Below are 27,174 nucleotides of genomic sequence, written 5' to 3'. Positions count from 1 at the left end.
GGTTGAACTGTGTGTGCTAGACCGGTTGATCCGGTAGGAATTGTGATTAAATTGAACATGTAATTTAAGAAACAAAATTATTGTTACATGTTTTAGTACACTTTTGCTTGAAAAAGGGTTTCTTCAAGTGAGGCTTAAAATAAAAACGTGATTTTTTTTTTCAAAAGTTAGACAGACGTGTGTAAATCTCGATTGCCATCTAGATAAGAATAGGATTACCGCCCCTTTTCTGCTATTCCACCACAGCCCTGTCTTGAGTGACATAAGCGCTAGAGAGGTGGAATATACCCTCTCTAATCTTTCAATCGCATCCTCGGTATCCTATCCGCATTGTGTTGCGTTCGATAGCCCGAAAGTGGTAGCGGTTGTCAAATTAGCGGTTCCACTGGTACTTTTTCCCTTCCCCGGATTCTCACACTCATGTACTCCTCGAAGGACCACACTCATGTACTTGAAGGGGATCTGCACGGACTGTTGACGTGGGTTTTACAGCAAATCGCTGTCAGTGTCAACTATGGCTGGTTGATGCGCTCAGCACAGAACGTTCAGGACCAATGTTCTAACCGAGCAGCAAATTTCCGGCTGCTCAACGGCAGCGAACGAACCGATCAGCGTTATGTGGCCGATGCTTGCTTTATCGTGAGTGTCACATTCTTTCGCTTGTTACACGGCGCGGCAAAATATCAATTTTATCGATGTTAATATGACGGGCGAGAGATAGTATCCGGGCTGTCCTGGCAGTGTGCTGAAGATGTGCAGAAATGTGTCCTCAGTATCCCTCCATCCTCTGCTTACGAGCCATCGTCGTTTCGCGTATCGTTATGTATGGAATGTTTCGGATTGGTACAACGATTGTAGGCCAAGAGTGGGCGGGTGATAAAAACACTTCCAAACACACATACAACACACTTGCTCTAGTCTAGCATAGTAATCCTCTTTATTCAATTCAACGGCGGCTAGATGGCTTCTATAACTCGAACAAAAACAAAAGCTGTTTACGTTCGGAAAATGATTTTCCGCGCGCAACATTATCTGGGTGGGGAAAAGGGAAAAGCCGGGGTGGATGGAGAGCGGTGTTTTCTCCCTTTTTGTACTCCTCTATCCCCCTTTTCCCATGTCCTCAGTTGTCTCTAGTACTAGTAAACGTGGGGTTGATTGTAACGCGTCCCCGCATATCCCGTCGCACCAGCTTCACACGCGATCAATCGTAGTTGGACGCGTCGGCGAACGCGTCGTCAGCCGTCTTTTTCAACTTCGTTTGCTACAACCTTTCTTCACAAGGACAGCCTTTAACAACAATGTATACGTGTTTGTGTGTGTGTATGTGTGTGCATGAATGTTCCCTTCACTTGCAGGGGATTTTTTAGGTTTTTAATTTTATTTAATTTTCCACTTCATTGCATCTATTTAATCATCAGCGTGCTCGCCCTTGCTACACACTCTCTCCCCATTCGCTGTCTCTTGTATTCCCCCTGCTGCATTCTTAAAATATATCATTTTGGCTTACGGCGGTATTAGTTGCGCGATGGGTCGAATGGAGTTTGAAATTGTTGTTCGCCTTGTTCGCTTGCTATCACAACGGTCACTTTCAATGCGTTCGGACGTTTGCCACCGGGACTTGGTCACAGCCAACCCGCTACAACCCTCTGCTGCTTGTTTCATTTATTTCATTGTTTCTTCGCAATACTGTGCTTGTGGGCCAGTGTGTGAAAATGACTGAAAATGAGCTTTGACGTATGATGACCGATAACCTAACAACACCCGACAAACTGTATCGCCATTATCTTGTCTCCTGTTCTTGGCCAGGATGCACGTCCATCGTTTCGGTTTTTTTTGACGCCAACTGTCCGGCGAATCTGTTGAAAATCGCTAACGATGTACGTGACCCTTTTGCTGGCCCGTTCGATTATTTCATCATAAATAAAACACAAAAGACCCGAAAGCATAATAAACCATGGTGCGGAATAAAATGTATTGACTTGCTGGGGTTTGGATTATTATTTCAATAGCACACCCGTAGGGGAAAGATTTTAATGGGAGATTATTTTAAAAGCCTTTTTTGCAAGACTGTTTGTTTAATGCGTCAAGAGTAAATATTAACTGCGCGATTTGTGCTTTCTGCCTGCCTCTGTAAGCCTCTCAATCACATGATGCGTGTGCGAGAATGCAATAGTGCATACAAGCGCGAACGTTGCCTTATTGAAAGCGTTCGCTGCTTTCCGATTCATTTTCCGAGCGAGCAACCATCGTTTTTGTTTTGTGTTTGTGTTAAAGCTTTCCTATTCACATTTGCATTTTTCCTGTTGTAATCGGCTCCGTCCGACGGCAGTGGTTTAAATACACAAAAGTTGACTGTATGGGAAAAATCTTCCTTTTGTTGTTGCCATTATTACTTTTTATTTAATTGTTTGGTGGCGTATTTTTTCACCTTCATCGTGCTGGGAAGCGTGTAACGTTCCGATTCTTCTTCACCGACACCGGGATTGACTACTGCAAGGGTGACGTTTTGCTTCACCCTCCAATCCTGTTCGTCACATTTCACCATTCTTTTCACGCGATTCTATTATGCGCCACAAACAAAGAAAAAGCTCACGATGCAAGCAGAATAATAAAGCGCCACACAAAGCGGGACCGTTTTTGTAGCAAATATGGCAGCAAATGTGAACGATGACACTTCATTTTCATGCGGATCGCATTGGTCCTGTGTGTGGGGCTCTGTTGCCTTTCAACTCTGTGAAGCACGATGTGTTTTTGCTTCCCCTTTTACCATTGTGAAGCTGTTTAAGTAAAGGTGAGAAGAGCACTCCGTTCCCACCTGGAGTGGCGCAATATGGCACGTACCGAGGGTGAGTGTGTTACTGTGTAAAATGAATGCACGAGTCGTACGATGACGTGTAATGAAAGCATAGAACGTGAATTGCGCTGTTAGCTGTAGGCTTACAAAAGAACTCGTTGCTTCAGGTTCCGTGATGAATGAGACCAATGATGCAGACACAGGAATGCAGATCGCATCCATTAAGCATTTTCTGTAGCGTATCGCAACAAAGATACCTTTCTTTAAAGTGTCTTTTCATCTGCAATTGTCGTCCTCTAGCCGCACGGAAGACAACAAGTGTATGACATTTGGTAGCAGAAAACCAATCATGCATGATAATATTCAATGTTAATTTACTCAATGTTTGCGTTCGTTTTACAGAAGAGCAGCAAATCACTGGGAGCGAAAATAGCGCGCATAAATAAAATGGCTTGAAATAACCAGCCCATGGGCTTCTTCCCAGGCGTATAGGCGTTAAAAGTGAATAAAAATACATCGAGTCCTTTATATAATCAAACCATATGTGAATCTGATCCTACGCATGATTTAATTATCGTGCCATAGACGAACAAATGACAAATTTCGTAGCCAAGTCCATTAATAGCTAAGTCAGGCATAGATGAACAATTCTACAATTGTTACGCTGAAATAAAAAAAACATTAAGAATGCTGCTTTTCATCGCTGCATGTTTACAGGATTTTTCTAGTTTTGTTATTCATTTGAATTATTTGTTCATTGCCATTTATAATTTGTTCCACACCATGAAAAAAATAATCGAAAAATGATACCTCTTTAGTTAATATAGAATATTGCTAAATTCATTTCAAATTCATAAACAAATAAAAACACTTTTTCATATTTATAAAATGATTAAAAGCTGCCAAATACTTTTAACCATACTGATATCACATGGTAAGGGAAGTTCATGCTTTTAAAAGGACCGAGCCATGCTGAAAGACTCAAAGGCTCGTACTGTACAAAGTCATACAAAATCTTCAAACAATTTATTCCACTGCATTTAAGCTTCCAAGGATCGAAAAGAGATCGCAACAACTAGAGAAAGGGTGAAAGTGAAAATGAAAAATGTGTTTGGTTTTTATTTGCTCCAAAACTAGCTGCTATATGAAGTTTTACGAATCGAACGATAGGCAATTGGATTCCCAAATCGACAAATAAATGTTCAAATCTAGTTTTGGACTGATATCAGAGAGAGGCAGTATCGATTTTTAATATAATTTGATTTTAAAGTGCAATTAGCTTTCATTTGATGCGTGTTTCATATTATTACAGCATTTATATTAAAGTATTATAACCAAAAACCGATGTTTCATTTCCACTATCACGCCACCTGTTGGCAATGACCTCGTGCATATTGACTCAAGCTTTTCTTTACCAATACCACGGGCTTTCATACACAGCTTGAAAAGGTTTAACAGAGAACACAAGATGGTTCTATGTTAAACATAACGTTGAAACGATATCCATAAAGGGGAGAGAATTAGCTGACTGAAATTAGAATCAAGTAGAAATAAGTCCGGTCAAGATCGCTAAATCAATCGAAGTAAAATCGAAAAGAATATCATTAAAAATAATCGGGGACAATCTCAATACGCATATGATACAAAAAAATCTTACAAAAAATCTCATTAAAAAAACACTAATAAAATGCCTCATTTCATTTGCTTTCGTTGAAGCGGTTTCCAATAGCAACAATAAAGTCTTTTCGGAAATGTACCATTCATTTGTTTAATAACTACAACATTTTTGTCTGCATTGTCGTTTGTGACCAGCCTGTGATCACAAATCGCCCAATCGCAAAAATCAGATAAAAACACCAACAATACGTAGAAGAAAAAAACAAGCCAATTGGTTATCAGATTTCTAGGATTTTAGAGTTGGTGAGAATGGGTCAATGTTTTTACCAAAAAATTGCAAAACATGTGTACCTAAATAAAAAAATTACATGAAATGAACAGATTTTTTGTAGCATGCTGGCTGAATCCTTCTCCTTAGAACATAAGTAGTATTTAGATGGATGCTCATTTTTCCAAAGTAGCTTTTTGCTACCCATTTTTCCATCAATTGGTTTTGAAAAGAGAAGAAGAAGGTTGATTAAAGGCCTTGATAATAAGTTTTAATGGTTTCCATTCGAATGCCCAATATCAAGCCAACAAAAGCTCATTAAACAATGATTCGATTGCCTTAAATATGAACATTTAAAAGCAGCTGTAATGTACCTAATAACGACTTCAATTGAACTACTTATCCTACTCACAATTGTTTGACCTCTTCGACATTGTGACCCAAGATAACAACGACTAATCTCGTACAGGAATAATAGAACAACCAAAAATAATAACAAATAGAAAGCCTGCCTGCAGGATCACTCTCTCTCTCTTTCTCTTTCTCTCTCTCTCTCATTTGTTCTATAACTCTTTTTTTTATGTTATCGTTCATTCACTCACGTTTCCGTTTGGTCATTGCCCATTTGACCAAACCGGATATCGTGATCACGCCAATCGGTCATTTTTCCGTCCAGCCGTTGCGAATTCCGTCGCCCATCGTAGTTCGAATTTGCAACCCGCTGGATGACGCCCAAGGGAATGGTGCACCCCGCGTCCCCTTATCGCTCACAATCAATCATACTCACACACACGCACGCACACAGGCACATACGCACTGAGGAAAAGAGTGTCCCGGTAGCAAAGGGGAGAGGAAACAGCATCCTGCCTCTCATCGCGCGCGCATCGAAAGGTTGTGAATGTTGGCGAACGGGGCCTTCTCGCTGTTGCGGAAGAACCGCCGCAGCGTCAATCGCCAGAAGGCGGCCCGAAAGTCAACGCTGTAGAAGGCGTAGATGAACGGATTGATGGCACTGTTAATCCAGCCGAGCCAGGTAAAGAACTCGCTCAGCTTCGGCACGGTCCAGTCCTTCGGGAGGAAGGGCGTGATGATGTAGTGGATGAAGAACGGCAGCCAGCAGGCAATGAAGCCACCGACCACGATGCTGAGCGTGCGGGTCGTCTTGTTCTCGCGCTTCATCGACGAGATGCGGGAGGAGAGGGACTTCTGGTGGATGCGGATGTTGTTGCCGCCGGTTCGCCCGCCGACCAGCTGCACCGAGCTGCAGGTCGACGTCGTGATAGAAGTGTTGACCGTGTTGTTGCGCCGCAGCCCGCCCGTCGCCGCTGCCAGGGCCGCCGTCGGGCGACCCTCGTGATGGTGGTGATGGTGATGATGGTGGTGGTGATGGTGATGGTGGAAGTGCTGCGAATGGTTCGGCGGTGAGCCGGCACCGGCCGCCCCGGCAAAGCTCGCCATCGAATGGGATTGTGGTTTGTGGCTTTGCTGATTGAAAACGCTATTGCCGGACGACCAGAGCTCGGCTGTCGATGGAAGTTTGTTGTAATTGACCGAGGCAGAGACGGGCGCGGCAGCCGTAGCGGCGGTGCTAGTGTTGCTCTCGGTACTGCCACTGCCAGGGCCCGCCAGCACGACGGCCGGATCATCGACAATCGCGTCAAGGCTCGTTCCATCATCGTACGTCCGCTGTCGCAGCTGCTCCTGATGATGATGATGCCCTTCAGCAGCAGCAGAAGCGGTTGAAGTATCGCCGGTCGGCCCTCCCGTACCGTTGCCCGCTGCAGCAAGGATTGTGGTTTGGCTCTGCGTACTGCCACCGGTCGTGTTCAGGTCCATCAGCTCGTAGTGCCCGTGCTTGTGGTTGTTTCGCTTGCCGGCCGGTTTCGGTGGCTGGCCAGCCCCCACGCCCTCGTCGAGCATCGGGCCCAGCTGGGCGACGTACGTCGTGGTGGCGGTGGAAAGCTGGGACGAGGAACGCTTTCGCTTGGGGCTCAGCGGGATCGGGTCCTGCTCGGACTGGTAGCCATCCTCCTCCGGTTCCCGCACTCGGTGACTTTTCTGTAAAATGCAATCATGAAGCCGAAAGTGAAAGAAAATTGCGCTGACAAAACAATGGGACAAAATGGGCAAGGCGCGTGAAGATATGGATCAACCCGAGCGTGGCCGGTGCCGACAGCGGACAGTCATTTTGTGGATAATTAGCATGAATCGGGAGAAAAGCAAAGAGCGCACGGTATCGAAATTTATGTTGCTCTGCAGTGGCGTCTGTCGCATAATTAGGCAGCATGAGATTGCACAATGACCGGGACGATGGTTGGAGCGAGTCCATTGTCAGCCGGAGTCAGTATTTGCCGTTAGTATCAGTGAACTCGATTTAACGGATGGTAAATTTCATTAGCAATTAATTAATGATTTGCCTCAAAAGGCCACAGCCGAAAGTGCGTGACGGAGATAATGGAAGTGTTTTGCGCGCACCGCAACTGCTGTGTCATATTTTGTGTCTAATAAATTACATTCGCCGTTTGTGGAGCGGAGCGATGGTCATTTTTTCGTTTTTCTCTTTGATAATTACTATCGCAAAACTTCACTTCATCACAAAAACACTTGTGGAAAAAGATGGTACGCTTGACGATTGAATTTTAAATCACATTAGCAAGAGGTGGAACGAATTTGAAACGAAATTAGCAGCCTTACAAAGGGACTCATCATTAGAAATTCATGCGAACCAACAATACATGAGTTTACAATTATGTGTCCGCCCTGGTTCCTGGACGGACAAACTGGTTGAAGCAAACTTAAACGGCTGAAAAGCAAACACCGAAAACATGATCCCTTCAAATACCGGAATGTAATTTAAAGATAGAGAGACCGTATTCTTAGCAAATCCCTCGCAACAAATGGCATGCAAACATGAAATTTGTTTGCCTCGCAACAAACGTGACACTCGGCTCGTTTCATAAATCATGCTTTCGCTTCAGCACAAACAGTTGTGCAGAATAAATTTGAATGTTTTGTGTCAGTGAGTTTCCGGGGATTTCCGTTTTCCGGTTGTTTTTATGCGGAGCGGCCATTTTCTTCCGCTGTGCAATGTTTGTTTGCTAGTTGAACACGCTTGCTTGTGCCTGGCGGGGTTACGGACCCTTACTGACATAGTGGGGCACGTGCCCCCGAGCCATCCGTACCAACCGTGCCAGTGTTAGCTGCTGTTCAGCGGGGGAAAAATTGTTATTCTATTAGTATTCAACAGCTGTCCACGTGGCTAGCTTTACCGGAGCAGGGGCCTGTAATCCTTAATCCAGAGGCGAAGACAACCGCGCCGGCGGGGAACGCGCAGGACCTCGCAACACGTACCTTGTGGACTTCGATCTCCGTCATCTTATCGTGCCGGGAGGCGACAACGCATGATATCCGTACGTACACGTACACCATCACCGTCATCGGGATGAAGAACGAGCCCATGGCCGAGAAGACAACGTAGCCTTCGTTTTGGTTGTAGCGGCACTGGTCCAGCTCCCGACGGCCCGGTTCGTACCTGTGGCGTGTTTTGGGACGAGGCGGGAATGAGACCCAAACAACAGGAGGCAGAGAAACATGTTAGCTTTTACCCCGTTTGTGTAGCGTTAGCGAGGCTTACCATCCGAGAATCGGAGGACATGTGATGGCCAGTGCCAGCACCCATACGACCAGGATCATCAGCAGCGCCAGCCGTTTCGAGCGCCGGCGACGGGAATAATTTAATGGTTGCGTTACGGCTAGATATCTGTGAAAGGTACAAGATTACAACAATTACCAACGGTCAACGCTTGTGCAACGAGGTGTTTGAGTGTGTGTGTGTGTGTGTGTGTGTGTGTGTGTGTGTGTGTGTGTGTGTGTGTGTGTGTGTGTGTGTGTGTGTGTGTGTGTGTGTGTGTGTGTGTGTGTGTGTGATAGTGAGTGGAAAAAGACAGGCAATTAAGTTAATTGACAGGATCACTATGCCCAGTAAGACCGTGGAACGGCATTAATTCGATGGTAGGTCGATGTCGTACGATGAGCTCGACGACCATAAAAAAATTGTTTGAGGTCGATATATTTGACAATTATGTCAACTATGTCCACAAAATAAAAATGCGTAACAAAGACAACTCATCTTCGTTGTCCAAAGGGAAGATTGATTAGTAACTTAAAAAAAAAATAGGCGAAGAAAAGGATGAGTGGACGGGGAAGTGGTGGTCATTATTTTGTATAAGCGTTGTATGAATTGCATTAGTTATCGATCGATTAAGTCTAACTTACTTAAGTCTAACAAACTGTAACTTATTGTATGGAATAATTCTCGTTGGCCTAAATAAACAAGCATTTTTAAAACGACGCGGAGTTGAACTTGAGTTCACCGGTAAGCGTAGGTGGACCAGCAATAAAATATCTCAAAAGTGGACATAAACGAAACTGATGGATTTTGTTGCTGACATTTTTGAAAATTTCAACGTAATCTTGATAACCAACAACCTTGTTTGTAAGTTTGACTTTTCAGGTTGGTTGTAAGAAGAAGTGAAATTTCCACACAAACCTAAAGGTGACAAACAGTCGAAATCAAATTATCAATGTATGCGAAAAGCGAATAGCGCAAGAGGGGTCCCAAGCTAGCTTCCGTTCCGGAAATTAGAGCGTTACACTTGATCTTTCTTCAAGAACGAAAAAGGTCCGAAAAAGCACAACACAACCAAGCATAAAGAAATCAATCTCAAAGCACTTAAAAATTGCAAATATTGCATGATGAATAAATCAAAACACATTATACATAGCGATAAAAACCCAATGATACAATGATACTGATTGATTCAATTATTCAACATTTAACATTCAGACATCAGCTACGTTTTGACATGGTTGAATATGTTTTCTTAATTGTCGAAGAATATTCTTTCCATGAATAAACATCATTATTTATAGCATAAGATGTTTATGCACAACTGTTTGTTAAGTCAAGTCAACAAGTCTTGATTGGCTTATCGGGATTCGACCTTGCCCGGATTCTCGAACAACACGTATAATGGGTCCAGGTATATTTTTCAATCACAAATTCTGGAAATTGTTTGAAATTTGTGTTATGTTCTGGTAAAATTCAGTTTGGCTTTATGAATTTCATGTTTGTTCGATGAAAATATTTGACATTTGTCTTGAATTTTATTGTTTTTTTGTTATAGTAACAGTGTGCTCTATTAACGGGGTTTTAAAATATCTTCCTCGGCAAAGTCACCTTTATTATTATTATTATTATTATTATTATTATTATTATTATTATTATTATTATTATTATTATTATTATTATTATTATTATTATTATTATTATTATTATTATTATTATCATTATTATTATTATTTTTATTATTAATATTATTATTATTATTATTATTATTATTATTATTATTATTATTATTATTATTATTATTATTATTATTATTATTATTATTATTATTATTATTATTATTATATTATTTTCACATTAGTAAGCCTCTCTGGGCTTTAATTTTTTTACTTTAAAGATGTGTATAGAGAATAGATTAGGACGAATCCAGTAAGAGAGCACGGAAGCGGGATAAATAGTGATTAAAGTAAAAAAGATTATAGTAATTGTTTAAGGACTCACATTCTTTAAGTCACGGGTCGTTCTGTGCGAAAGTATAACGCATCCGAGGGATTTAAATGTCACGAAGACAACCGGAAGGAGCATACAGAGGAATATTGGACAGAAAAGAATGAGCATCAATATTAGCGGTTAGTATGCCGACAATAAACAAAGCCTGAGCATGTGAATGACAAGTCTTGATGTCAATCAAACCCAACAACCGGCAGCGTTCCGAGCATGCTGCTATTGTAATTATGCAGGAATCCACGGACGAGAGAATTTTCTTTGTATGTTCTCAAGCCTTTCCATGGCTATAGTACCAGACGAAGTCCTGACTATGCATGCATAGTCAAGGATGGGACGTACCCAGCAGCAATAGAGAGCCTTGGGTCACGTATTTCGGAAGCCATACGGGAGATCAAGCCTAAAAGACTAATTGGCTTTATTGATAACAAAGTTTATGTGTTCCTTGAACGAGAGCTCACAGTCTTCAGACACCCAGAACGAGAGCTCACAGTCTTCAGACACCCAGATCCTTCGCGGAGAACACTCTATTTAAAGTGGCGTGTTTAAGTTATAGGAAAATAGTGTTTTATCTGATCTGCGACTGAAAGAGATCATGTTGCATTTATCGGGACAGAGGGTCAAGCCGTTCATTGAGCACCATGTAGAGAACGCGTCCAAATGTTTTTGAAGTGCTTGGCAATCAGACAAAGAGGACACTGTGAGAAATATGTTGATATCATCTGCAAATATTCACTAATATCTAATATAATATCACTCCGGATCCCTTCGGATCACTCCGGATCAGTCCAGATCAGTCCTTATCAGTCCGGATCAGTTTTCGTACATATTCGATATACGACTTGAAAGTCAATGAACTCATCAAGAATTGTCTAAACGATAATGGGCAGTCATTTTAAGAATTAGCAATTGCAACGTCAACCTAAACTACTCGCCCGGACTCTACCGGTTTCGTTCCGACTCAGCCGAACTCACCCAGACTCATCCGGACTCATCCGGATTCATCAGATTGATCCGGACGAAAGAGTGCCAGAAGTATCATAGCTCATCAATACCCCTGAATTGGTTGCCTACATCTGTTTAATCAAAAAGATGATCCAATGTTATTCTGCTCTATCCCTATGCATGTGCCCAAGCGATCCCTCCATGTTCGCTCTACCGTATTCATCCCGTGACGCCATTCTGCGTGTGGTCGTAATGATTCGTTTTTGCGTGCACTGTCTTTGTGTAACCTTTTTTGATTTCCACATATCCCTGTCCATTTTCTGTTCCCGTTTAAGGACCTCTCTTAATTCTTTTTCCCCTTGGTGGTCATGTTGCTTATATTCATATTAAGTTCGTTTATTCATCGGACAATTTTATGTATATTTATTTTACTCTACAGTATTTATTTTATTATGTTGTTCTCGGTAAGGTGATAACATACGAAAACCCGATTTATATTGAAAAATGAGTATAATGTTGCCATAATCCATTGTTATGTAGTTTCAATTATTAATAAATAGTTGACGCACGGGTTAACATAAATCAAGCTCTCGGATCAAGAGTGTATTGAACATTTTAACACGGTGAATCCGTCATTCTTCAGCTACATGGAAATGGATAAGACAGTATAAGACGATTTTACACAAAAGTCAAAGGAGTGGAACTCATTTATTAAATGGGTAATTATCTCAATAGCTAGTTATCCTCTACTAATATGGTTTTACTTGAATTGAAAGTCCCAATGGAAACGACGTTGTTGCTACGCAATTTTTCTGACGTCTTTGAACCACTCAAGGGGCTGAGCTTATACGTGAGCTGACATTAAAACACGTAGCTTACGATTTGAACGGACTTTCGCCAATCATTTGATTTGTATTCACTACACTGAAGTCTTTTCTGTGATGTTATGTTTCAAAAGCAGCGCAAATAAATCCAAATATCAACTCCTTCATCCCTTTGTTAAAGCGTAAGTGATTGAATTCACAACCAAACAATCTCACGCTCGATTTCACAAAATCAAAAGGACCAAAGGACTGAGAGTGATTTGGTTCTAATAATTCCAATTGCTCCGTTTAGTAATTATGATGGCTGCTTTGAAGTTATCGCAAAATTTGATTTACCAAAAGCTCTAGCTTGACCATTTCTATAGACTGTTGAATAAAACGGTTCGCTGATCCTTTTTAAAGTGTTCGTAAGACGAATAACCGGTGTTTCAACTGAGTAGTTGGCAGGCATTCAGGGCATTCATCCAAAGCGCTTGTGCCAGCTCCATTTAGCAGTACTTTTAAAGCTTACTCAGTCTCAAGGATACATCATCGTACAACCGGCACACGGTAGTGGAATACATTCCACCATACCGGATGTCTTGTTTCGCAAATCTCTGCAACAGAAGCTTAGGGCGCTGTACAGTGATTGAATTGTTTCTTCCCGGACGTCGTCTAATGAGGGTGCAAAACATCTCGCCAGGCCCCTCACTGGTGTAAATTTTACCGCCTCTTTCCCCCATTTTCCGCCGGCAACGCGTCGACCGCATACGGCGTGTGTAATCCACCTCCCTGTCTTTGGTAAAGCGCTTTCACACAGCGGATAAGCTGATTAATTAGTCTGCTGCCTGCGGATGCTACCGTACATTCGTTGTGGTTACTGAAAATCCAAGCGCGACGTGTATTTGAAAGTATAAGAAGCGGCATTAATTCTACACACAACAACATTCCAGAGAATAATCCGGGTGTCACTGCTAGCGTTCGCTTTTTCGCGAAGTTCCCTCTGTCACACGAGGATGCAAGTCACTTTTGGCGCAGAAAAGTTTCGTGCAAGTCGTGCTTCACAAATTTGTTGCAGACTTTTGGCACAGGTGAGTGAAACCAACTTTCAAACCTAATCCATTCGCACGACACCGTCATTATCGCCAAGTTTACCAACCGACGCATTCTGAGGTACAGGAGTGCACTTTTTAATTGAATTATACGTTCGATTGACCTTGTGTATGAGGTTTAAATATAGTTTGCAAACTATTTTCCCGTTAGCCGGTGTTTTCCATCTTTATTATTATTATTATTATTTATTAATCTTCAACGGGCCGTATGGCCTAATTAAGATGTAACAGTTCAATAAAAAAAAAAATACATAGCAAAAACAAGATTTGCATCGCAATTCACTGCGGCCACGGCAAAAGCCGGAGACGTTCCTTGAAACACTGAGTTGAGATGTCGAAGTCGAAGCAATCCGAGACAGTGTTGAAGACAGCCCACATGCGGAACATAGGGTCTGACCGACCAGCACTGGAACGGGGTTGAGCGAGCCGTAGAGTTTCTCTAGACCTAAGTGTTCGGGATGGTGCATAGATATCGACTCGATGCAACAATGGCGATGAGTCGATAGAGCCATTTAGCAATCCAGCGATGAAAGAACACTGTGCATTGCGTCTTCTAACCGAAAGAGGTTCAAGGCCTAGAAGACGGCACCGCGCAGCATACGGAGGAAGATTATTGCGATCCTGCCAGGGAAGTAGGCGTAGGGCATATCTCGTGACCTTACGTTGAATCGCCTCAATTCGAGCAATTGAAGAAGCGGTAGTTGGGCTCCAGACTACGCACGAATATTCCAGAACCGAACGAACGATACAGTTGTACACAGCTTTGATGCACATGGGGTTGCGGAATTCATTAGTTGTCCGGATAACCACGCCAAGTAATTGATTTCCTCTGGCTACAACGTCATCGATATGCTGTTTAAAGTTCAAACTAGAGTCAAGCAGAACGCCCAGGTCTTTGGCATGATTCTGTCGATTAACTGCAGTGCCGTCCATGAAGTAGGTCCCAATCACTGGGCTCCTGCATCGACTAAAAGACACACAGTAGCATTTCTCGATGCAGATAGTCAGTCCATTACGCTTGCACCACGAACAGAAAATTTCGATGTAGTCTTGCAGGAATGTACAATCACCTGTGTTGTTAATAGGCGCAAAAATTTTTGCGTCGTCGGCAAACAGACTGATACTGTCGGGAGGTAAAGCGAGGGTAACATCGTTGATAAACAATATGAAGAGAAGCGGGCCAATGTTGCTTCCTTGTGGCACACCCGAGCTGCTGACTATTTCTTTGGACATGTGCTTATCAATTTTCACGATGTATGTGCGATTAATTAGGTACGACTTAAGCCACTGTACGAGCGGGCTGGGAACTCCTAGCTTATCGAGTTTAGCGAGAAGAATTGCGTGCGGAAGAGAGTCGAATGCTGCTTTTAGATCGGTATAAATTGCATCGACTTGAGCTCCGGCATCAATTTGACTAGTGCAATAGGTTACAAATTCAACCAGGTTCGTGGTAGTCGACTTTTTTGGCACGAATCCATGTTGATACGGACTTAGGTAGCTGCGGCATGCATGAAGCAGATTTTTGTATATCACTAGTTCGAACACCTTGGCAATGGCACACAAGGATGTAATACCCCGGTAGTTGATGGCATCTGTCCTCTTCTTCTGGTAAGGCTTGTCTGAAAACTGTCAGAAAATTAAAATGACCGAAATTCTAACGAACGCCGTGTTGTCCTCTCCCTGAGTGCTCTCAGCATGAGTGCCCGAAGGAAAGGTCTTTAATATTATTGGTCTTATGATGGATTTTTTTTGTTGTAGTTTCTCTACATCCAAAATCCCTGTTTATGGAGGCGAAGGTCACCAGTGTCGCTCAACAGGAGGGTTGTAAATGTGATGAGAGCGTAAACGATATAACGGTGCGATGTAAATCAATTTGTGGTATCTTTCCCATTTCCAGGACGCACATTATCGCACGCTCGTTACTATCGTTAGCATCGTCGGCGGTGGTTCATCTTAACTCAGCCGTGCATTGATGATGGTACACTCACAGCACAGGCACTACGGCCAATCTTAAGACGATGGTGTAACTGCTGCCGTTGTGATGTACCGTTTTCTTACTTCCGAATTGCCGCAGGGGCGCTACGCGGCGCTATAGGCGCGGTGTAGTGATGGTGCTATCTCGACAAATCCTGCTGCATTTAACCAGGCTAGAACTGCTGGGCCTTGGCTGGATGTTCGCTCTTTTCACCTTAATTCCTGGCTCATTTCCGAGCTTCATCGCTTCAGCTATCAGATTGGTATTCATTCATCTCGAATGTAATGCCGGGCTGCTGGATGTGCTGGTGGATGGAAATTATTCATAACATTTCGCACTCACCGGTGGTGCACGGAGTGCGGTGGTTTATGCGGTGTAATATGAATGTAATTTATTCTCCAGATGGGTGGTGCCTGGGTCTGCTGCTTATTCGTGAACTGGCAGAATGGAATACAGGACTGGAATGAAGATGTTACGGCCAAGCATTATAGCATGCATTTATTCTACAGTTTACGGCAGATCGGAATCCCAAAAACTACGTTCAAAGCGTAGTGAGAAATGGATCCAAAATAGTTATTCAAAACAGTGAGGCAAAAATTAAGGCTTCATTAGCATGAGCCATGCATGAATATGATGCCTGTTATTCTCGAGGCTGGAATCACCGGTGTTTGTCTTTTACTGTGTGAAAATTTCCTTCCAGCTTTTCTTCTATGGCAGGGAATGCGTATGAAATTGTAATCACATCAAAGTTGTACGCTTCTGTTCACTTTTTTGATGGAGCATGTGAGGTTTTAATGTTTCTAATACGATTGTAGTAAGCAAACATATAATAAGCGTACAGTAATGCTTTGTATGAACATAGTAGAAACACGCAGTGCCTGCCAAACAAAGCAAAGGTCGTACAGCTTTTTTGATATGATTTTGTCATTGATTTTCTCGGCAAATTTTTCACTCTTCAATATAATGTCAAAAATGTGGTGTATTGGTTATAAAAATACAAATATATTCGAATAAACAATGATATACTTGAACGATTACTTGCAAAAATGTTCTTAACTGAATTCCGTGTACAAATAGGTATTGTAAAATTGGCTATATGTCTATACTAATCCCAAAACAAATTATAACCATAGGGTGTCCATAAAGCCTCATAAGTTCCATAAGGGTTTAATGAAGCAATAAAAGGAAAATTGTAAAAAGCTGAAATTCCTTATCTTGGAATACTATTCTAATGCAGTTGAGCATAATGCACTTTTTTATGGTAAATAGAAAGTAAAATGGCACAGGTTAATTATTTCAAAATTTATGGAACATATAACATCTCAAAGACAAAAACGCTCCTAATCATAAACAGCTAAAGCATATAGGGCCAATCGAAAACACTGTCCTTATATTTAATTATGAATAGTACCCATGTCAATATAACTAACTTGAAAATGCCACATGAAATAGGTCCACAATAAGTACCAAACTGTGCATCTAGACGGTCACGGTCAACACCGTTGGGTTACGTTTCCAATCGGAACGGTATCTATTCACCGACACGTTCATTTATTTATTTACTTCCAAATCCCAGCATATGGTAGGCGTTAATAATGTGCTAATGAAGCATAACCGGCAACAATTCCACGATCGGAACGTACCACCTACATCCCTTCCCTCGCACAGGCACACCTTTTGTTCCGCTACCCAACCGCTTTTCTAATCGCTGCTTATGAACCCATCCAACACATTAACGTCACATCGAGTCAAACACACATATCGAGAAGAAAGTCGCACATGGATTCGCACAGCAGTTATAAGCTACGTCCGTTATCGGGTGTGCCAATCGTGCCGATTTGAGTCGCTTAGTTGCCCAATTTTCCAGACCCCATTCCAGCCCGTCGTTTCCACTTTGCTGATGAAGCAATTTGTTCGAACCGCAAAGAAACCTTGCGAAAGAATTCGCCCAGATTGGTAGCTTTGGGTCAGGCTGGCAATCGGCAGAATCATAATGGGCTCAGCAATTTACCAATCGGTGGGTTTATCACCGAACGCTGCCGGCAGACTGGTTGTTTGTTTGTGCAGCTACCCAGTTTGTTTCATTTGCCGATATTGGTGTGATATGATGTGTGTGTATGTGTATGTGTTTGGGTGTGAACGTTGTTTTTTCTGTGTCCCGGCAACGTCGCCTCTTTACGGCTTTAGCATATAGTACACAAACCCGTCTGGCTGGTGATGATTGGAAGATATGATTTTTTTTGCTTTTCCGCTCAATCATATCTCACCAAATCGTGTGGGGAAATGCTTTTTTTGCATCCATTAACGATACTAGTATTGCTCCCACGTGGTTCCCGTAACGTTTAGATAGTATTGGGGTTTATTTTATGTGCGGTCGGGTACAATTCCCCTGGGTGTCTGTCGCCTTTGCCGAGCATAAAGCATGAGCCCATATTACTGCTCGTGCCAAAGCAGGGAAAATTCCAGGGAAAACGCAATTGACACGCAAAACCTACTACATTGTTTGCAATCGTGTCATCGTCACGAGACGGGAAAATCCCGATGAGCTTCAGGTGTAATAATATATAGCCTTCGAAGCAACCGTAACAGGCCAAGCATCAGTGTAGTACCGTTGCAAGTATCACCTGCCATCCGTACCGTTTGGGGATATCAAACGTAAACGTCAGAATACCGGGGCCGCAACCATCATACACAGTTGGGACCGTTGCTCCCCTTGCCATTTATCGTCATGCGAGCCCACGAGTGTCAAAGTCTTTCTGATTTGTTATACCCGCCCCAAACAACGGCCATCGTGGTAATGCGTTCCTCGCTAACAAGCGCCCGTAAAGCACCTGGTGTGTTCGTTGCAGAATAGCTGGATTTTGTGCGGCATTAGAAAAGACGAAATGGGAGTCGTATGAGCTGGGTGTTTTCCGTCAAATAGCGACTTGCTTCGACAACGGTCCATTAGATCCGGGCGGTGTCGGAATGCACGAGATGAAAAGGTTAGATTTACAGCACACACACACTCACAGAAGCATGAGCAAACGTGCCTTGAAAAAAAATGGAGCAAACATACGTTCAAACACGTCCTACCTCAAGTACATACCTATCTATACTAATGGCACAAAGGCTAAGAATTGATGCTGTACATAGAAGTACGTCTAATGAGATCCATATATCACACAGAATCCATCCGAGCTGCCAGGAGCCTGTAAAGAAAGAAAGGGAATAGAACCGAAATGAATAAAAATGTTGAACAAAATGGAGGGCAAGAAAAACAAGTGAAAAATGTTCATTGGAGCCCTTGTTGGACGACCGAGTGTGGCACCATCGCGGGGGAAGTCGCGCTAATGGCGACGGCAAATGGGTGACACGTTTCTTTGGGAACGGGAGGAGGGCAAGGGAGTGCCTGTTTAGCGAATGCCACCAGTCGTCACAAGCGCTAGCTTGGTAGGGGTACAAGGAATGTTTGTCTTTTAAAAGTAATATCACCTATCATGTCTTAATGATACCCGCCCATCCATCCTGCTGCGGCCTGCCAACGTCGGTTGCCAATGGTTCGAATCAGCTCGATACGGTGAAGAATCTTGCAAGCAGGGTGATGAAATGTAGTCCTGCCTAGCAAAAGCATTGCTATGTGAGAGAGTGGCAGAAGTAGCAGCGGATAGAAAAGGACTGGTTTCCACTAAACGATTGCCTCGGTACGGGAAATGGATTAAATTAAAAGGAGCAACAGTGAAGAGGGCAGCAAGCAAAAAAAACAAAGCAAGCACAACAAAATAAATGCACTCTCCACATCGCCGTACGGTGGCAGTACGTGACTGCTTCGCCCGTAGGGCAGATTAAAAGCGAAGCGCATCAATGCAACGGCTGACCCGTGCTTTTGTAATCCACTGCCCGCGTCGTTCCATTACTTGGCCTCCTCCCTTGTGTTTGGTTAATCTCCCTTTCGGAGCAAATTTAATAGCACCTGGTACGGGGAGCACACTCACACGACACGGTAGGGATGTAATTTAGCACCGGAATGCGCTTACGTGAACCGTCCGGGCACTCACTTTTCCAGCAGCGAGAATTAGTGGTTGTATAATTAAAAGAAATTGGAATTGGTCAAGAGAAAATTAAACAAATCGAGCCGTCGAGCGAGTGGAGCGGGTACGGTCCTGCTTTAGTGGTTTACCGAACTGCACCCGAAAATGGAGTTGCAGTTATATTAGCATCGGTAAATACAGACAAAAGCTGGAACGTAATTGCTGCTGGTGCTAGAAAGAAAAACAGAAAACGTACAGCGGCCACATTTAGTGGGGAGTGCTGCTATTTTGCTTTTCACTGCCATGCGGCTCTCTCAAACAAAATGCTGCTGCGGCTTTCCTTTTCGGCTGGAAAGCATAAATGCTTTTATGGGTGCTGTAAAGCGAAAGAAAAGAAAGAACGTACCCGTCTGACCGCATTCAACCGCGTGTGGATTGGACTTTTTTATGCTGCGAAAATTCTTCAACCACTTACAAGTCAAAGGGATTTTATACGACCCGCCAGTTTTAAAACGGCGTTCCAAATGTCCCTCACATGTTTATGTCAGTGCAAAATGGCTGCTTAAATTAATGATCCCGTAAACCATCTGTACCGGCAACATGCTGGATGTAGTGGTGACCCCAATGTGTGGCGTACAGTACAGCAAAAGGAAATAAAATCAATAGCACACTACTTGGCTTTATAATACGACATTTACGACGGTCATTCCCAATCTCGGCCCATCCTGGGGAGGCCTCTTGTGAAATCACAATGCGTCCGATTGAAGCGAAACCTATCCAACATGATACATCCATCAAGCGATGCTACGCGCTGGACGGTTGATAGTGATTTCACAATGAGGGTTAAATCCAGCGCCAAACGGACGTGACGGCACCAGAGTTAAGATTTACGAATGAGCAAGCCCGTAAACGGTTTAGTGTGATTTAATTCAACCTGAAGATGAAATGCTATGTCAACAGTTGTAGTCCAAAAAAAAAAAAGAGTTTTCCTTTTGAGTTTATTATCGTGTTTAAAGAAAAGGAATTAAGGAAGTGCAATAAACAATTTTTCCAGGCATGAGACTACCACTCTGGACGAACGGCCTAAGGGCGCACACTTTTTTTCTGTTTTTGCTGTGTTTTGCGAAAGCCCTTCATGATCGCTGCGAAGCGATAAAACTGTCGGAAAACATTGAGCACCGGTTTGACAGCGTCGTAAATTTCGCAACCATACCGTAAATCAATTTATCAACTTCACATTCCTACAGTGGGATGCGCGGCCGCAAGAAGGGGTCATCGAGATGTCCTTTCCATGATCTTAAATGCACGGCGAACGGCGGCGGTACGGCCCAGCAGTAGAAGTAGTAGTGGCCACGAACAAAACAACCACAACATCCACAACAACGTTCAGTGCCCAAGCACTTCAAGGATTCTTTCCCTCCGATCCCAGCATCAAGTACCATGACGGGACGGAATTGTAAATAGAAAACTCGTCCGTATGCTCCTAGTGCGAGCAGCATGGATGGAAGCAGCGCTGCACGAGTTTATTGTTATTATTTACCTTTTTTGTGTGCTGCAAAACTCCCGAATTGCAAAGTTTGCCGTCGCCGGAGACGCTGTTTAACCGGCGGGATACAAAATGGTTGTTCCTTGTTTGTCGAAAACGATCGCGCTGGCAAAACTTGCGAACGTCAACGACATTCGGGCAAAGCAATCAGAAGGCCCGCTTCGCAAGGTGGTGGGTTAGCAGTGGACGGGTTTTTGGAAATGTGGAGAAAAACTTCCAAGTGAAGCGGACAACTTTTATTAGCAATGTGGCCACGGTACCGATCGGGCCGGACGGTCAGACCGGTAAGTGATTTGTACCGGCCGGCAGATACGGATGAATGCGTGAGCGTATTAGTGTTTGTGTACCATAAGAGTTTTGTTGACGTTTGCTTAAATGTGTGTCATATCGAATGTTTACCAAACGATACCATACGTACACGAGTAATCACACGTACCGCACAATTCGTAACGGGTATGATCGAACACAGCGTCTTCACAGGGGGGGAAAGGTTAGACGGGATCCGGTGCAGCCGGTGGGTGCCGATGAAACTTGACCATCAATTGCGAATTCGTTCGCAATGCAAACAAACTATTTGCAGCCGTGCAGGCCCGGAGCGTTCCCTGCCCATACTTACCCATCAGATGAACGGCGACGGCCGGCGGCATGACGAAAATGCCGACGAGCCAATCGGCCACGGCCAGGCTCATGACGAAGCAGTTGGTAACGGTGCGTAGACGGCGTGTCGTGATCACGGACAGAATGACGAGCGTGTTACCGATCACAGTCACTACGATTAGCAGGCAGAACAGTATCACAACGACACAGTCCTGCCAGTTGGCGATAAGGAAGTGTTCATCCATCGCGCTCGGCAGCTCAAGCTGGCGGGCAGTCGGATCGACGGTGCCGACCAGATCCACCACGAGTGTGGTGGCCGCGCTGGTGCCACTACCGATGAGCACACTTCCGTCGGTGACGCCTGGCCGCGGGCCGAACACGGTTGCCGGTTGGACCGTGGTGTTGCCGATGCTGACTGTGGTGATCGTCGCAGCCGCCAGCGGATCGTACAGCGATCGACCATCGTCGTACAGTGCTGGATCGTACGCACGTCCGCTACCGGCTTCCACCAGCTCACTGACGTTAGCCGACAGCGCCGCTAGCGTACGGCTTCGGCCGCCGACCACATGGGATGCGGCACTGCCAATGCTGGCAGCACTGGCCGCTAGGCTGGGAACGCTTCGGGAGCGCGTCGTGAGCTCGAGCGGGTCGATCAGGTTGAAGAAGTTGGTGGCGGTCGTGGGGACGGCTGCGTGCGTGTGGTTGAGTGTCGTCACAAACCGACCGGTTGCGTCCGTTACCGTGGCCGGCAGGGCGGCCACCGTTGCTAGGTGCAGCGGTGTTAGTGCGGCAGGTTTCGTGCTCGACCGTCGCTTACTATCTCGATCATCTAACGATTGCACGCGACTCATTCTTTGCAAAGCGTGTGAAGAAGACGGCGCAGGTGATAGTATTTGTGGGAACACGTCATCGTCATCATCATCAGTGGCAGCAGCAGCAGCAGCAGTAGCACGATCGACTGCTCCGAAAACGGAAGGGTGGGCTAATAAATCTGATTGCCACCAGCTCGCTACACGACAGCGGTAAGTGGTAGAGCTGGAATGGAAAATATAATAAAGGTTATGAGTGATGGTGCGAGTTAGAATCAGTTAGTCAACATGTCGAAGCAGTAACGACGCTGTGAAAGGCAGGGATGCACAACCAGACAATAAAGGTGGGTAAATATTTGGATGCTTAATTTATATTAATTTGCTTCACTGAAGAAATTAGTTGCATTGTGCTAATTACAAATAAGCAATGATCTATTCTGAAAGTCCGGTTACATCTTTATAGCGTTTTTCAAGTCATTTTACGAAGTTTGCTGCATGTTTTATCATGCACAAGATTATTTTTGAGTTAATTATAATGCTAATCATTTATTAAATGAATCGAGTTCTGGTGAAGCGACATATCCTTGTAAAATCTCAAGTCCCTTTTCCGGTTTTGTACACAAAATGCCTCAAATTGTGTATAATTATGTACAAAACATAGGCAAATAAGTGCCAAAGTATGTTTCGTAAAAGACAAAATGTACAGCTTACATCGCAAAATGACCTGCAAAGTTGGTAAACCCTGTAATTTATAAATTCAAAAAATCATCTAAGTTTCCAAGTATTTAACAACAGTAGCAAATTTCGATCTACCAGCCATCAAACTAGCAAATAAATTTTATTGTTTTATTGAATATTAAATAAATGCACTGCAAAAAAATTGCCTTCGTAATAACAGGGAATGATAGATTCAGTAGCATCTTGAAAAAAAGAGTATTCAAAAGCTCAATTTCCAAAAGATTTATACACTAGGCAGTTAAACTCACTAATGACGGGAATCGTTAGCGTTGATTACACCAATAATGAATGCGTGATTTAAATGCATCTGATATGTGCATCTTTACTTTTACCAGGTTAGCAATAATGTGATTATGACTTAACTTAACTATTCAATCAATTCAAAAGCAAATGTGTGAGGATAGCAATGCGATGTTCACTATCAATTATTTGCACCTCATCGCAGCTAACTGATGCGTGACGCCTGTGGTAGTCCTTTCATTCTATTAAAGTGAGCCACACTATAACAGGCGCGAAAGAAATTAAATGTAACACCAACACGCAACACCCTCAGTGATGAAGGAACTTTGGATGCAGATTAATGAAACGGTCCCAAAATTACGCACACCTTTTTCGTGATTGTGCTCGCTACAGTTGATCAAAAGTCTAACTTTTTTCATCAATTCTTGAGTCCGAAATCTCATCCGCCGAGCTGACAGCAGCCCCCTTGCGCAGCAAATGCCGGGGAAGCGAGCACTCGCTTAACAAATGGCGCAAAACTTCCGGAATGTAGCAAGTTTTGCACAACGGGGAGGATTAAATGTTACCTTTCATGAACCTGTCCGACCGACTTGGCATGGATGGTGGCGTACTTTGGTGAAAGTTTTGTCCGAGCCGACACGGGCCGATGGTAGTGTGGTAGTGTAGGTGCCGAACACGCAAATCTTGAAACGATTTTCGAGCTCGCACGGCGAGCCTTTGTGTGCACGGTGTTATAAAGAAATCGAACACTTAAATTGTGTATGTTGCCGCCTATCGAGGTTAGTTGAGATGAGCGTATCCCCTTCCATAGTTATCGATAATGGTTTTGGTTCAATATTGAAATATCTACGCGTGTGATTTTTTGTTGCCATGCACTGCCTACGGTTTGCAATAAAAGTCCCTTTCTTGGGAAATGCTACGGAAAATGTGAGCCCCATGTGTTGAAGCAAATAGCCGCTACATGGGATCGTTTCGACCCATCCGGACGAAGCGCCGCTCAATTTTCCAATCTCAGTTACCAGGGCTTACGAGTACTCGGGCTGTGTAATCCGCTTGAATAAATATCATTTTCCAGACAGAGAGACTAACCGGTCAACGCGCCTTCCTTCTGGTTTCCAAACAAAGAAAAGCAAAAAAGGTACGGTTCAGACGACATTGCATGGACGCGAATGATTCAATAGCGGTGAGTTGAGAGAACCCGCAAGAGGTCAGAGAGAAAGCCGGCTCAAATTGGAATCCTGCAAACGCACCCGCAGGGACTTGGGTGCTTGGGACGCTTCTAAAGGATGAAGACCGCACACTATAAGATGCTACGGCTGCAATTTAGGGTCTAGGATGGTCCCAATCATGCTATGCCGCCTGGTGTACGAAACGATTGTTTTGCTTTGATAGGCGATCCGGTGTGCACACGATATAAAAGATTTGCATAATTGTGTGGCCCTTCAGCCGAGCCGAGGTTCTCGCGATGGTATTCGACACGCAGTGTTCAATAAAATCAATACAATTGCGAAGATTCTGTACAAAATACTATAGTCGGGAAAAAAATACTTTTATCACATAACCTTTGAAAACGAAACAGAACACAGAAGAAGCAGGTCAGTGATAAGGTCGCTCCAGCTTTGCAATGAAATATTGCCATGCACGATGGATTATTTGCATTTTTTTTCGCCGGACATCACAACGTGCAGGAACATCGTGCAGAAACTTCAGCTGAACAAAAAAACTTGTATAATCCCTACTTATCGCAGGTCGTGCTGTCGTCCTCCCCTTTAGCAAGCCACTTCGGAACATGCGGATATTTTCCGTTTTTCCCATTAGCAGCGAGACGGTACGGCTGTTATCGTACATTCCGTTTCGTACTTTCAGGCAAGATATGTACGGAACGGGACGTTTTGCCACATGTACTTGTGCAGATTGAACTGGGTTCCTTATCGAATGTAAAGTAGACAAACACACTCGTTCGCAATACGCTCGTTTTGCCCCGTGGGTCTGCATTCAAAGGCCGCCCTGCCTGCTCGAAGGAATGAACTGTGCATATAGCTTCCACATCGGAAACTCAAACACGAAACTAATGCCGCGCGAAAGGCGCTCAGTGTTGTGCTTTTTTCTGGCTCACCGTTTTGCTGTGTTCTTTACAACTTGTTACACTACTAATTCTACCGTGCTCGAGCTTTCACAAACATAAAATGCTCGCCAACGTCGGATGGAGCCTTTCCGTTGGCGTAGGCTTTCATGCGGTCGGTTCAGGGCAGAATTGAACTGACGTTAAACTTTTGCTGGCCCCACCAAAACGTGGCAATTGGAGAGAATATTCTGCCATTTTCACGCCATCATGTGATGTTTTTTTAAATTTCCGATGCATTGGTATGCAGTGTAGGTGTTTTAGCCTACTAGTTCTGATCACGTACATCTTGCTTAGAGAGTTATGGATAATGTATGGTGGAAGTTCAACATATTACGTTGCTACATTACTAAACTAAAACGAGCTTAAGACGAACTAGGATTTTCCAGAAGAAATACTAAATTATCGATACACAAGAGTGTGAAAGATATCCCGAATATCTATGTTACAGAGGATTAAACATGAGAAGATTTTAACATTTCATCTAAAACATCGCAGTGTTGTATTGATGTTATGACTTCTGTACTTTTTTTAAGCTCAAAGTTGTTCAATATATGACATACGTGACATTATGATTCATTGAATACAAATTGCTCTTTTGTTGATAATTTATTAATTTTAAAATGTTGGGCAAAATGTTCATGGTCTCGATCGTGGTATTAGAACCGACGCTTTAGAAATAATACTAAACATGCAATACTGTACTGAAACTGCAACATGTGTTGAACCGACTAAAAATGTTTTCGTAGGATCGTCACCTTTGTAACCGGTATGTCCCAGATGCCAAAAATAACTTCGTTTCATAAGCATCTACGCATGCAGCAAACATTTCATTTTTGCATGTACTGATAGCATCGTCTCATGCTTTTTCAATCGTCTCTGCTTTCATCTAGTAAGAGGTTCTACCAATGAGAAGAAAAACAACAAACGGTCAACAAAACAACCCGTTTAGAAAATAGTTTATTGCTCTTTCTTTGATACGAAATTTTTCACGAATCTGAAACCGTGTACCGAGGGTAGATGGCCAACAAAAAAAAAAAATGCAAACGCTTTGTTCGTCCTTCTTGAAACCCGATCACGGGAATGATGCAAAAAATGTAGTCTGGTATCAGAACTCTTGGTTCATGTCACGCGTTCCTATTCAAACAGTTTTGCGAAAGGCAACAGATTAGAAAAGTAAAAAATCGAATTTAAACAAAAACAGCTATTGCGAAGGGCAAGGTGAAACGAAAGCTTTTTGTTCTGTACAATACCTCCGGGAACGTGCGTAACAGTCGTAGAAAAATTATGTGTTTGCTGTGTATTTTTGAAGCCTAGCTTGCCGCAGGCCATACCGATGGATAAAACGTACCATAGCTGCCCGATATGTACGAAACCCGCAGTGAAACAAATAAAGCATTAACCTAACAATTGAATGAGGCTGTTTCGTTCACATTGCTGTCAAAATTATATGCACAGCAACCAATTTATTTTCGCTCGCGAGATTGAATTAAATTTTCATTGTAACCTACTTTGCATGAATCAATTCGAACCGGTATCGCTCGTTCATCGGCACAAGCTCGAAATAGCATGCATATTTGCTCGAAACGCTGCACAGCAACGGACGGGTGTATGTGTGTTGTTCCAAAACGGTATGCATGCGTAAATAAGGAAAAAAAAACGAATTAATTACCCACTCTCGATGCAAACAGGCTGAAACGATCATCCTGCGTCAGAATATCCTCTTTGCAACGCGCCCGCAAGGTTTTAGCAGATTGTTTTCAAATTTTCCACCACTCAGCGGCGATAAACCTGACAAAGGAGGGCTCAGCTTAATGCCGGTAGCGGAATGATGGCCTTATTGTTTGAATATTTATGCTATTAGCATCGTTACGATCGACCGAGCAATAGAACGTCGGTGCATGCGTGCATTGAGGGCGGTAAGAGCAGGCAACAACAGTCAAAAGTTTGTCATGTTCGGTGCACT

General features: G+C 43.4%; 1 protein-coding gene across 2 annotated transcripts in view; it reads right to left on the bottom strand.

Moving 5' to 3' along the window:
• Positions 1-899: 899 nt before the first annotated feature.
• LOC120895118 (putative tyramine receptor 2) overlaps positions 900-27,174 on the bottom strand; it is a 38,683-nt gene continuing 12,408 nt past the window's right edge. For both annotated transcript variants that reach the window (XM_040298151.1, XM_040298153.1), the window contains exons 2-6: positions 21,319-22,334; positions 18,235-18,337; positions 8,314-8,439; positions 8,031-8,211; positions 900-6,737 (exon numbers count right to left, since the gene is read on the bottom strand). In XM_040298151.1, the coding sequence (XP_040154085.1) occupies positions 5,550-6,737; positions 8,031-8,211; positions 8,314-8,439; positions 18,235-18,337; positions 21,319-22,150 (2,430 nt within the window). In that variant the 5' untranslated portion in view covers positions 22,151-22,334 and the 3' untranslated portion in view covers positions 900-5,549. The remainder of the gene's footprint in view (positions 6,738-8,030; positions 8,212-8,313; positions 8,440-18,234; positions 18,338-21,318; positions 22,335-27,174) is intronic.

The sequence above is a fragment of the Anopheles arabiensis genome, chromosome 2 (assembly GCF_016920715.1).
Source record: "Anopheles arabiensis isolate DONGOLA chromosome 2, AaraD3, whole genome shotgun sequence".
Classification (NCBI taxonomy): Eukaryota; Metazoa; Arthropoda; class Insecta; order Diptera; family Culicidae; genus Anopheles; species Anopheles arabiensis.
This window is presented reverse-complemented; position numbering and strand designations above follow the sequence as displayed.